Genomic DNA, 13595 nt, shown 5'->3' with positions numbered 1-13595 from the left:
GCATATTAATGAGGATGAAATAAGCCATTTTAAAAGGTCAATTAATCATTAAAAACTATAAATGTGGATGATAGATTCACTCTCACCTTGACAAAAGGATGGATGAAAGGCAAAGAAATTAAAAAGATAAAATAGTTTAATAAAAATGTAATTATACCATTTAATGATAACTACGCATACAATTTAGTCCTCATTTGAATTATTTATTTAACGTTAACTAAGCTAAATACAGTTCAAATTAGACTTTTTAAAATAAAAATATATTAAACGGCCATAATTGAAAAGACAATAACATAGTTTTGAAAATACTTGTGGCGCGTGTTGCTAACTTTACTTTGCGACTTTTTTAATTCTATTAAGATCCTTGACCGTCAGCGGCGTCTCTATAAGCTTTTTCAAGTCGTCTGTCACCGGCGTGTAGTACACGAGGGAAACCGTGTGCCGCGATATACCCACCAGCATGTGCGGGGCCGACTTGTACAACGCCTCCTCCACATCACGAGACATACGCACTATCACCACGTGCTCCGCCTCCTTGCCCTGATACTCATGTATGGTGGACACGTTGTATTTCTCTGTCTTCATTTTTTGCTTCTCAGCCTGTTTAAACACAAGATATTTGATATCTTTAGACTTAGGCACACATTCGAGCCCAGTGAACTTTTCGCACTTCATACTGCGCGTGATCTCCGACGTAGAATACGCTCCACCCTCGTACTTGCTGGACAAGACGGCCATCACGTCCACGGGGCATCTGTACGAAGTGTTCAACGTGTGCGTGCCTTTGAAAAAGGTTGATGATTTATCATAGAGCAGGTTAACCGAGCTTGCTCTGTTGATGTATCCGAGCTGATTCGGGTCACCTAGCATGTACATGGTGTGGCAGTGGCTGAATAAGCACACTAAGAACAGCTTCCCGGGGTGTTCCATGAGCGCCTCGTCCATCCATACTGTGCTATACTTGGCACGGCTGTGCAGTAAATAGGAATCGATGGTCCTGTAAGAGCCCCTGAATTGGTCTGGGTCTTTGGAATGTCTTAAGGCTGCCATGCGGGCACGGATATCCTGGGCGCCCTCAGCGCAAGACGTGAGCACCAGGCTGCCGGGTCGATGGTTTTTAACGATATGCGTTGTCTTTCCGCAGCCGGGCACCCCCACTATAAGCTTCAGAGCTGGCAATGAAAACGCGCCGAACATTGATGGAGCGAGTTTCGTCATCATCAATAAGTTTAGCTCCTGCCTTAAAACCGTATATTTGCCAACTAATAAAAACCTCTTACTTGGCCTGACGGACTTCACAGCTAATTTGAATTCTATAAAATCTTCTCCATCATAACAATATTTGTATTTTGGCTCTTTTGCTTTTATTAACCACTCTAGTGATGTTCTATCATACACCGCATAGTTTTCCTTATGTTTTTGAAATTCAAGCACCAACTTGTCGCTTACGGGAACTGACAACTTTGAATACATATTGGAGTAATTTTTCTTTGCTTCTTCTGAAACACAGTCCCATAGGGCTCTAATTTCTATCATGGCGTTGATTGCCCTGTCTCGGTTGCTTTGTCCTGCCTGATATTTAGGTTTAAAGTTGAGGTTGGCATCGCCTCTATTTAGATCGCGATTTCGTTTGCCACGGATCTCATCGAGTGCATCTTCGATATCATCAAACCGAAACTCATCGAGTCCATCATCGGTTACATCAAAGCGAAACTCGTCATCGAGTCCGTCATCAATTTCATCAAAACGAAACTCATCGAATCCATCATCATCGATTTCATCAAACCGAAACTCATCGAGTCCGTCATCGATTTCATCAAACCGAAACTCATCGAGTCCATCATCGATTTCATCAAAGCGCATCTCATCGAGTGCATCTTGCATATCATCAAAGTAAAATGCCATTATTCATTTTTCTCCTAAACAGTTTTATTTATCTAGCTTAGCAGATCTGCTGTGCTTATTCTCGTGGATTCTCGGTCGTACTAGTAGAGTCGAAATCCTACAATCATAAAGTAAAAATAAATATTATAGATAGCTGCAGAAGTAACCCACATCTTATTTCTAATAACTTCGAAGTATGTAGTTAAGTGCGAAGTACCTACAATACTAATTCCAGTGAATTCCGCTTGAGGTAGGTACCTAGACAAAACACAACAGATGTATTCATTCAGTAGAAACATGACACTGTTTCCTATTAGCCTTACAATGTAACGTAGAAATATCTCTGATCAGACGAATATCAACCTTTCTGTCTATGCGAGACGATTCAAATCGGCATGAAAACTTTCAAAAATAGTTTTTCGTAAATACTTTGAACAATAAATATTATCAAAACCTTATGTAGGAGGAAAAACCTCAAAAGTACGAAACATGAGGTCGATTATATAGTTTACATAAAAGTACGTCACAATACAACAAAAGAAGAAATAATAATAAAAAGAATCCGACGAAACAGTATAATCCGGCGAAACCAGAATCCGGCAAATCGGTAATTATTCGTGCGATCTAACTAGGTAAACAATATTTAGCGTGGTTTTTTATTTAAATCATTTTTAGAAAAAAAATACGGTAAAAGCAGCAAATACAAATATGCAACAATAACAGCAGAAAGAAGTAGGTAGGTAGGTATACTAGGTATATGATCATTGTTTCTTTATTTTGGTTTCATAAGTACCTATGTGTTACTATTTTTCTAAAAGCGTTATTCAATAAAAATAGATTAAAAGGACACGATAAGACCCTTTTTTAATGCTAAAATAAAAGCGACGTATAACAATAATAAACATTTAAACATCTGATTTTATTACCATCTACTCGTAGTCTAGTCCACTCAGATTATTTAAAGAGAAACAAAAAGGAATCGTAAACCGTACCTCTAGGTATAGAACAGCGGGCTGCTTCAATCCGTACCAAACTGCAAATGAGATAGATGTATGCAGTGCAGACCGTTGGGCTGAGGCTGAACCCTAGGTACAGCCAGCAGCAGAACTTGCTAAGCGGGCGAGGTGTTGAAAATTACCATGACACGCTCTTATTCTCTTGACAATAAAGTCGCGTCAAGATCATTTTGTACACCTCGCCCGCTTAGCAGCTTCTGCTGCTGACTGTACATGTAAAACAAGGACCTTATTCCAAGCAGGATGTCGTAATGTTGAGGCGCGATTTAGAGCTACGTCACACTTGCAATTGGTAGTCTTTCTAAACACAGTTTGCATATTTTTCTGCGAGCTGATGCTCTTAAAAGTAGTTTCACACGATTATCTATAGGCATTTAGATTCCACAAACGTTTATGAATAACGTCATTGGACGGGACATCCAGTAAGTTAAAGGTCCTTGTTGTAAAAGCACTTCGAGGGGTATTCCCCTTCGTATTCGTAGCAAGGGATCGTTCCATAACAGATGAAAGACGTTTTTATCGCTTTCAATACTTATTGTATAATTCTGTTAGTTACCAAAATATTAATATTTTACGGAGGTAATTCTACATAATCACTGAACAGTTTAGATATCCCATAAAATAGGCGTCAAACGCATCAAAACGGAACAAAAGTGCAATTGTATATTCTGTAGGTTTTGGAACGAAACCATCATGTTGTTGATGTCGTAATAACCAACCAGGTGCAAGCAAATTGGCAGTTCAAGAAAATAAATGCTTTTTTCACTATTTTAAATATAATATTATTTATTACAATCAAACGTATTTTACCCAATTTAATTTTGTTCAAAGATAATATCACTACCTTTTATAAAACAAAGTGCCCGCGTCTGGCTGTCTATGTTCGCGATAAACTCAAAAACTACTGAACGGATTTTAATGCGATTTTCACCTATTAATAGTCAGTAATTCTTGAGGAAAGTTTAGGTAAATAATTGGTAAGGTTTTGTGTAATTTCTCTGACTACTGAGACAAGCCCGAACTCGAGCGAACCTTCTGTAGGGCAATAGTTAAGTAGGTACCTACACAGAAAACCGCCTAGGGTTTGGTCTGTGAGTAGGTACAATCCATATCAAATTTAGAAGTCAGCACGCGTATAGTGCAGTGCACGGCTGCCACTTAATATGGTATAGGTATAACTGCTGTAAGAATCGTCCATAATGAGGCATGGATTAGAATCCGCCCTCGCCCATGCCGTACGGCGGCTCGCCCATCGTGATGAAGTAGTAGTTGCCCGGAACGCTGTAACACGTACATCACATTACTTAGATGATTTGTCACTCTAACGTTTATTGGCTGAAGCCGAAGGCCTCCGTTTTAACTCGGGCAATAGATATGCTTTCGTACGTCCTCTTGTACAGGTCGCAAATCTCAACCTATTCTATTGGCATTTTGTGACCAGATTCTATGATAAGGTAATTTGTCGATCCACTTTTTGGAATTATTTCAAAATGCGGAAATTGGCATAAAGAACTTAAGCACTCACCGGGCTTCGCCACTGATATATTTTTCAATCACTTACAATATTTTCCCGTAGACGTCCAAATCTAGCGCAGACGCTTTCCTCTGGGTTAATTACTCTTCAAGTATTTATAGTTCCTCGCGCGACGACTGTCGCAAAGCTCGCCAAGCTGCGCGATTGATACTGACAAAAACTTACAATGCAAGTCTTACACCACCTTCGAATTACTTACATTGTCTTCCCGAAGGCGTCCAGATCTAGCGTAGAGGCGTTCCTCTGGGATGCGGAATAATAGTTCCACTCTCTATAGTTCTTCGCACTACTGCCGATGATTGAGCCGGGCCGCGCCACCGCCTCCGCAAATAACTGCCAGCTGCGGTTGTGGCTGCATAAGTCTGCACAAAATGCTCTGTTTTGTTATGACCATTTATCAGCGTAGTTGTTATAACAAACGGCAAGGGCAAGAGTAACGAGCAAGACAAAACATGGAAGGGAGGCCTTTGTTGAGCAGGACTAATAAAAAAAGCAACCAAACACTTTAAAACCCTAATAATTAAAAAAGGAAGGAAGTGCTTTATTCATGTGTCTTTGCTGATTATTTCGGTATATTTCAACTTCACATACACAACAACTGGTTTTTCAAAGCTACACCAAATGCTTACCTTACATATTTTTCAATGATACGGTTTTCAAACTGTCCCTAATATTCCTAGCTGTTTCAATGCAAGTTTTAAAAGTTTTGCCTTCAGGTGAGAACGTCTTCTCCGGTTGCTGGTAATTCAGCCAGGTCTATCGTCGCTAATACGGCGCGCCTGCAGCCATATTTGCAGGCTGGGGTCGGAGTGCGATAACTACCTTATTGCATGTAAAGACAATTTTTAAGACTTACCTAATGAAGAGAACCGCGAGAACCTCTGTCCCACCTTCTCCGGGCAGGCGAGCTGGCACACGTCTCCGAGTCGGTAATTCAGCCAGAAGGCTACCGCCACTATGGCTCGCTGGTTTCTATACTCGTTAGGGGCGGGGATTGCCCCACGTTCACCACCAGTAGCGGATTTGCCGTAAGGCACAGTAGGCCCGGGCCTAGGGCGGCCAGATATTAATAGGGGCGGCAGTCTATATGGTGAGTGCTGAGAAAAGGGCCTATTAGGGCGGCCAAGACTGCAAATCCGCCACCGTTCACCACAGTTCAATACAAGTATGAGTTTCAAGTTTAAAAACTTACCTTCAGGTGAGAATCTCTGTCCCGTCTTCTCAGGGCAGCCGGGCTGTCGCACAGTCCCGGGCCGGTAATTCGGCCAGAAGTCCACCGTGCCCAAGGCACGCCGGTATCCATACTTGTGAGGGTCGGAGTGCACCGCGACAACCACTGCTGCTGAGCCGGCGTGAAGCCGCCCGGCCTCAGGTTTGCCCTTGAACCCCACGCCTGCAGGGTCCAAGGCTGTTATCCTGTACAATAACAACAATAGATAGTGCACTGAGAGAAAAATCATCACCAGGAATTAAAAAACAGTTCTGTACTGGGGGAAAAAATGAAGTTTTAGTAATAATTATGGACGTCTCACTATTTCTGTAAAGTTTATTTATTTCTACAAACAGCTCAGTAATCCCAAATATAATTTCAACAAACAGATAATAGAAATTGCAAGAATTAATAGAAATTGCAAAAGTCAATTTGTTCCTATTAGTTAACTCTCCTCTTGTCCCCGGATTAAGTTTATTTTTGTAATTCTAAGTGTGTTTTTGTTGTACTTTTCTCTCAGTGTGGGTAAAAGACAAAATTGTCCCAGCCTCTGTAGAAATTATACAAAATTGATACATTTAACTAGATTGGATAACATTTAGAGAGTCGTTGCCGGCAATGCCGGCCAGGCTGAGCAGGTGCGCCCCAGCTTCAGCCCGGCTATAATTGTTACCAGGGCAACAGCTTCCCTTCCTGGCGTAGCGCGTTGCCGGCCAGGCCCAGCACGTGCGCGCCCAGCGAGTGCCCCACCAGCTGCGTGCGCTCCAGCTTCAGACCCGCTGAGGACAGCCGCGCCAGCGCGTCTGCTAGACGTCGGCCCAGCTGAAAAATAACACTTTTATGTTGGAAGGGGGCAATATGTTTATTTAGAATATCTCACCAAGGTCAGAGTTATAACGTAGCAATTATTTATGGCGAACTACACACATATTATAATATATCTAACATAACAACACATTATTATACAGGGTGGCAAAAGATTAACTACATTCCCGTTTCCGGGGAGGTTTTGGGATTATACTGAGCAACTTTTACCTACTATGGGACCAATCCCGAAACCGAACCTTCCGGTGGTACCAGCTTCTGTCAGTTCAGTCAGAAGAATAATTTTGCTGTATCCATACCGCAGGAACGGCGGCTGCTATATTCTCTTCCATTCTAGAAGTATCGCGGTGCATTGCTCTCTCCACTTCACAGGAACTACCTTTCGAGCATTAGACGTCTGCGTCTGCCTGACCTGCCATGAAATGGTCTGCCATTTGAGGTCAGAATTAGTGAGGCTCGGCGTCAGCCTCCGCCATCTACGCTACATTGCTGTCTCCACACCCATGGAACACTAGCCTACCTTCCGAGCATTAGGTGCAGCCCACTTGAGGTAGGACATGGCAAGGTCCGGCGACACGGCGGCTGCCAGCCCCTCCCAGTTCAGTAGAGCTACATTGCTGTCGTTGCGCTCCAGGAACGCTTCCATTAGCGCCGTCACCGCCGGACCCGTTGGCTTCCCTACACAAACAACACATTCTGTAGTTTGTACCTACATATATAATTATATATCTGCTCATACAAACCTTCGCCAACCTGTCTTTTTTTTCCTTCATTATCATCATCAGAATTGGAAGGTACCAACCAGCGGAGAATATACAATACCTATTTACCTACCTATTATATAATCCTTGTGTGCAGTGTGCACATAACGATATGCTGACATACCTTCTATTACCTATTTACCTACCTACTCCACCACACCGGTAGCAATGGCAGCATATATAGATTCATTATCAAATATTAATACGTCTTATGGCTGAACTGATGATTTAAATACCTGAAGGTACAGAGTATAGTTCCGGCATGCCCTACAGGTTTGACGTGACGTGACGTATCTAGGTTTTTGCACAGAATAATTAATAGCACTACCGTACAGAAAGGAAACTTCCTACAAAAACGAAGTTTGACAGCGGTTCAGGGTCGAATCATGCTGTCCCTTTCTAATATATGGCACTATCCCTTTCAGCTATTTAGGGTTGTCAAAACACAAGTGATTATCTTATTTGTGGTCTTGCACGCAAAAGGAAGTCAAGTGGTGCCAACCCTAATAATTGCTCGGAGCAATGCTAAGCCGAGCGGAGCCGAGTTTGACCGAAGTCAGGAGTTTCGCACCCCTGGTTTTTGTTAGACATTACGTTATGACTAGCTTCGGGGCGTTCGTAAATTCTTATGATTATAAAATTTGTAGTTTTTGCGTTGCGCAAACAATAATAATATGAACCGCAAGGAAACATCACGATTTGTCTTCACGGATTACAGAGTAAAAACAGCAAATTTTGCTCAGCAATAGTGGACTTTACGGCTTTGCAATAAGGGTTGTGAATTGTCAGTTAACCGTGTGCACTTGATCAAGAGGGTTTATGTAGGAAGCTAGTCCAAAGATTAGGTTTTATCTAAATGAACACTAAGGAAATAGGCGTTATCGACCGATGTGGTGGCGTTCAAAAGTGCATGGATTAGTAGATGTCAACCGTAATGCCGTAATATTACGGTTGAATCATCTCCATGCACTTTTGAACGCCAGTGTACCTACCTTAACCTTGAATTTCATGCGAAGAAAATACAGTTTAACAATTTTTTTAAATAATTTAAGAGTTATCTTTAAAGGACTCAAGTCTTTTCAGAAGACTCAGGTCTCGATAAGTTTTGACTTATTAGTAGTTATTAGGTACCGTAAAACGGGGTGAGTAGGTTTCGCGGGGAGAGTTGGATTATGAATGGGGAGAGAAGGTTTGAGAGGGGGGTGAGAAGGGATTTTAAGGCTACTGCTACAAAAATAATGTATTCCAATTTAAAACGGGGCTATAGTAATACGCATAATAAAAAAAAATCGATCCAACAATCTTCCAAGATCACCTTTGTATGAAAAACCCTCTCAACCCAAATACGAGACACTACGGGGTGAGGTGGGTTTTCCTCTTTATCGTCAAAGTTATGAAATGGAACTACCCAAAATAAAATACAAACTAAAATACAAACGTCCGAACCACTTATTATATACATCATTCAGTTTTCACATGTAGAAATAAAATTTTATCGAGGTTTGAAAGTCAAATTTCACCCAACTCACCCCATTTTACGGTCAAGCAGAGGACTCAAAGGACTTGAGTCTTACCCATCTTTATCTTCACTATACCTACTTTGCGATATTCATCATCATCATCATCTCAGCCATAAGACGTCCACTGCTGAACATAGGCCTCCCCCTTGGACCTCCATACGTGCCGGTTGGAAGCGACCCGCATCCATGCAGCGTCTTCCGGCGACCTTAACAAGATCGTCTGTCCATCTTGTGGGTGGACGTCCTACGCTGCGCTTGCTAGTCCGTGGTCTCCACTCGAGCACTTTTCGACCCCATCGGCCATCTTCTCTGCGTGCAATGTGGCCTGCCCATTGCCACTTCAGCTTGCTAATCCGGTGGGCTATGTCGGTGACTTTAGTTCGTCTACGGATCTCCTCATTTCTGATTCGATCACGTAGAGAAACTCCGAGCATAGCCCTCTCCATAGCTCGTTGAGCGACTTTGAGTTTTGAGATGAGGCCGATAGTGAAAGACCACGTTTCGGAGCCGTAAGTCATCACTGGTAACACACATTGATTAAAGACTTTCGTCTTGAGGCACTGAGGTATGTCGGACGAAAAGACATTACGTAGTTTCCCGAACGCTGCCCAACCGAGTTGGATTCGGCGGTTGACCTCTTTCTCGAAGTTGGACCTACCCAATTGGACTAGTTGTCCTAGGTAGATGTACGAGTCAACAACTTCGAGTACCGAGTTCCCAACAGAGACTGCGATGGGCACAACTTTGGCATTTGACATAAGTTTCGTCTTGTCCATGTTCATTTTCAAGCCCACCCGTTGTGAAACTCGGTTGAGGTCATCGAGCATCATGCTGAGTTCCTCCATCGACTTTGCCATGACTACGATATCGTCGGCAAACCGAAGGTGAGTGATGTATTCGCCGTTGATGTTGATGCCAAGTCCTTCCCATTCCAGGAGCTTGAAGGCGTCTTCCATTACGGCAGTAAACAGTTTCGGAGAGATAACGTCTCCCTGCCTTACGCCTCTTCGCAATGGAATCGCCCTCGTGCTCTGCTCCTGTACTCGGACCGACATGGTGGCGTTACTATACAAACACTTCAACACTTCGATGTACCGATAGTCAATATGGCATCGCTGAAGAGACTCAAGCACCGCCCATGTTTCCACCGAATCGAAGGCTTTCTCATAGTCCACAAACACTAAGCATAATGGCAAGTTATACTCTTCGGTCTTCTGTATAACTTGCCGCAGCGTATGGATGTGGTCTATGGTACTATAGCCTTTTCGGAAACCGGCTTGTTCGGGAGGCTGGAAGTCATCAAGTCTGTGTTCGAGACGGTTCGTGATGACCCTTGAAAACAGCTTATAGACATGGCTCAGAAGCGTGATGGGTCTTGTCTCTAGACATCTATACATACTTACATATTCAGCACAATACTTTACGAGCACTTGGTGTTAAGGTGCAGTGAGTTCAGAAAACGGAGTTTTTTTAAAGCCGTAGCTCATTTTTGGATCACAATACGGCTGCCATACATTCAATTAGCAAACTTGAGGGCTAAAGGATGACTCACGCTAGACCGGGTCGGGGCGTCCGACGTGTAATTTTCTATGACGGCTGATCGGCGATCACGTGGTTCTTTCTATAGAAAACGATGCGCCGAAAGCTCTGACCTAGCGTGAGTCATCCTTAACACTTTATGTAGGCCTGCCCTGTCGTACCAAATCGTGCCAACTAGTTCGGTATAACTAAAGTACACAACACACCCGTGAAGCCATGAACGAAGATTACATTGATGCGTGAGGTATTATGCCAAGGTGTCGACAGAATGCGCTCCGCCGTCTCCAGCGGCAGTTCTATGTAGGCCTCCATGGTTCTGCGAAAATCACGACAGTAGGTAGGTAATTAATACAATAACAGACTCCTCTTTAAAGGATGATACACGCTAGACCGGGCCGGAGCTGCCGGCGCTTCGCTTCTACGGAAAACACCATGTTATCACCGATCAGCCGTCTTAGATAGAAAATGACATGTCGGACGCCTCTCGATCCGGGCCCGACCCGGTCTAGCGTGGGTCATCCTTAATAGCCCTTATACAAGAGCCACGTTACCACCGTGCCAACACTGCCAACCATAGCGACCTTGCGCGTTGGACGGTCTAACCACCTTATTAAATAGAATAGATATAGATACATATATGGGGCATTATCTATGAAAAGGGACCTTATTGTCGATGGCGCTTACCTACGCCGCATAGCGTCGCGCGGCATTGTATTTAATATACTATTTGTATCGGAGCATCGTTAATAATAACGTAAGCGCCGTCGACAATTAGCTCCCTTTTCATAGATAACGTCACATATCTTCAATAAGTTGTCTATCTATGGCGATCATTTCACTTTTCCTACTGTAAGTAAAAACACTAGGACTTGACGATGATGATGAGGCCGTAAAACGGTACCACGGTACTGTTAATAGCAGATAATAGTTACAGAGTTACCTACGGTGGCTACAGTATTTTTAAATAAGTAAATAAAGTGCTCTAAAAAAAGGTCGAAAATCGGGTCAGCCGCGCATTTCGGGGACCTTCGGCTACGCGGATGTAATTCCACTTGTTGCAAGCGTCCAAGGTGTGGACTTTGTAGGCTGTTTATTATCAGGCGGCGGGCCGCACGCTTATTTACCACCGTCGTGGTAAAAAAATCTACTAACCTGAAATAAAATCTAAATTTCGGGATGAGATCTTCTTCCTCAGCTGCAAAAAAAGGAATAGTTTTAGAAAGTTCATATGGTCAAGGTTTGCCGCTCATGGCTTGTGAAATATTATATTATTCCTAGTGTTTCATGTGCGTACCTATTACATCACAGTCAAGTAATTCCAAATAATGACGGACATGTAATAATAAAAAAAACTGTTGAACAATTCACTTCGTGGTTTGTTTTCGCGCTTGTATGCTGTCGCTCTCGTTGGTGGTATAAAGAAACGAAATAGACCAGGCCGCGTAGCCAAGATGCCAATCGCTAACGCTTCGTAGCGATCGAAACGCAACTGTCACTGTCACGCTAATATGGAAGAGTGATAGAGAGACATAATGCTTTTCGTTGTCGAAGCGATAGCGATTGTAACCTTGGCTAGACCGGCAGGTACGGTACACAATATCATATCCATATCGTAACGCAATAACAAACCACGAAGTGTACCTATTCTTATTGTTGGCATTAAGTTTCACTCTCATGCCATTTCGCAAACGGCGTAAATATTACATTATTACAACACAACAATCAGAGATTAAAGCTTGGTAGCTATAGCCTATAATTAATGGCAGTCAAACCGGCAGTTACAAAATAATTATAATAAACAAAACGGCGTCCAGTTTTGTAATTATGCCAAGGAAAGTTCTTATTAAGGAGTTGGCAGAACTGTCCGCGTGAGCAGGTGCAGTCAGCCGGAGAAGTAGCAAAACGGGTGAAGTTTTCAAAATTATCTTCTCACGCTCTTATTCTCTATATTTTTGAACACCTCGCCCGCTTAACAAGTTCTGCTGCTGACAGTACCTATCTGCACTCTTGCATATTATTGGAGCGATAGAGGCACATAATAATGAAATTTCGGTTTTCGCGGTAGACCCTCTGTGATTACGAATATCTATAGTTACTTAATCTGTGACTGTCCACATCTGTGAAATCCACAGTTATGTGGAGCGTGCTTTGCGGCGCCAAATTCGGAAGGTGATATGGACCAAGGCTACCACATGAAAATTAACATTCATGATGCCGATACGCCTTCGCCAGCATCAGCGCAGTATTCAGAGGGAGCTTTCGTGTACTTGAGAGACAATCGTGACTCACCGTCCACACTGGCGCCGGCAGCACCCAACCCCAACACCAGCACACACACAAACGCGGCGGCGATCATTTCGAGACTGCCGGATTATTCCGATACATATGATATTTTCCTTGTACTCATTTTATACCGGGCTCGGTATCAGCGCCTTGACACACTGCATGATATCACAGAAATAATTATTTTGATTTTTGATCAGAAATATTTCATTGTCACTTTGCGTGGTGTGAATCGAGGAGAAAAATATTTTTATTCAGACGTTAGAGGTAGTAGGTCGTTTCTATTGTTCAATTGTTAAAATATTTACTGTTTTAAACACTATGGGAGTTCGAGCCTCCGCGCGAATACCTGTGTTCTATTACATCAGCAGTAAAGACTCGTCATCACATCACATAGCGAGCGATGCGATATGCGAATTCGCCGCGACACCGTCCCCATCCCCACTAGACATATAGGTACATACTCGTACGTACCTATGACGTAAATGTATTCCATAATAATTACCTGCACATGTAACAGCATACAGGGTGATTCATGAGACGTGAGCAGGACTGATCCTGCACACTCAGTAACTGATAATTGATCGATCACCGTCGTATTTAGGTGAAACAACCACACTTTTTCCTATTTTTTAACTTTTTGGTGAGGACAATTTTAATTCTCTACAATCATTGTCACCCTGCAAGACCTAATTAATAAACATAAAACCTCTTTTACGAAGAAAATAAAATGTCAAACCTGAGTGAATTACGAGTTTTCAAAAGTGACCAGACCGTGGTGACAGTGATGACGTTCAATTTGACGCAGAATATCGATAGTTTAGTATTCTAATGTTAGGGTGACCATCCATGTCGTAAATAAATTAATAACTTTTTTTTCAACACGACTAGAAAATTAACGTTAACCTCACTAATATTGATAGGAAACAGTTGCTTATAATTTACGAAATGCGCAGTGTTAGTCCTGCTCACGTCTCCTGAATCACCCTGTATAAGTAGCAGCTGCATAAAAGGTCATTGTCA

The 13595-nt window shown here is 42.6% G+C and overlaps 1 protein-coding gene across 1 annotated transcript; it reads right to left on the bottom strand.

Moving 5' to 3' along the window:
- Window positions 1–3708: 3708 nt before the first annotated feature.
- Window positions 3709–12727, bottom strand: LOC134679799 (lipase member H-A-like). Its single transcript, XM_063538690.1, has 8 exons — window positions 12579–12727; window positions 11442–11484; window positions 10496–10605; window positions 6990–7147; window positions 6318–6466; window positions 5627–5850; window positions 4634–4796; window positions 3709–4181 (listed from the first exon to the last, which is right to left on the bottom strand). The coding sequence occupies exons 1-8, from the start codon at window positions 12643–12645 to the stop codon at window positions 4112–4114; spliced, it is 984 nt and encodes a 327-aa protein (XP_063394760.1). The 5' UTR covers window positions 12646–12727; the 3' UTR covers window positions 3709–4111.
- Between the last annotated feature and the right edge of the window lie 868 nt (window positions 12728–13595).

The sequence above is a fragment of the Cydia fagiglandana genome, chromosome 1, assembly GCF_963556715.1.
Source record: "Cydia fagiglandana chromosome 1, ilCydFagi1.1, whole genome shotgun sequence".
Lineage (NCBI taxonomy): Eukaryota > Metazoa > Arthropoda > Insecta > Lepidoptera > Tortricidae > Cydia > Cydia fagiglandana.
This window is presented reverse-complemented; position numbering and strand designations above follow the sequence as displayed.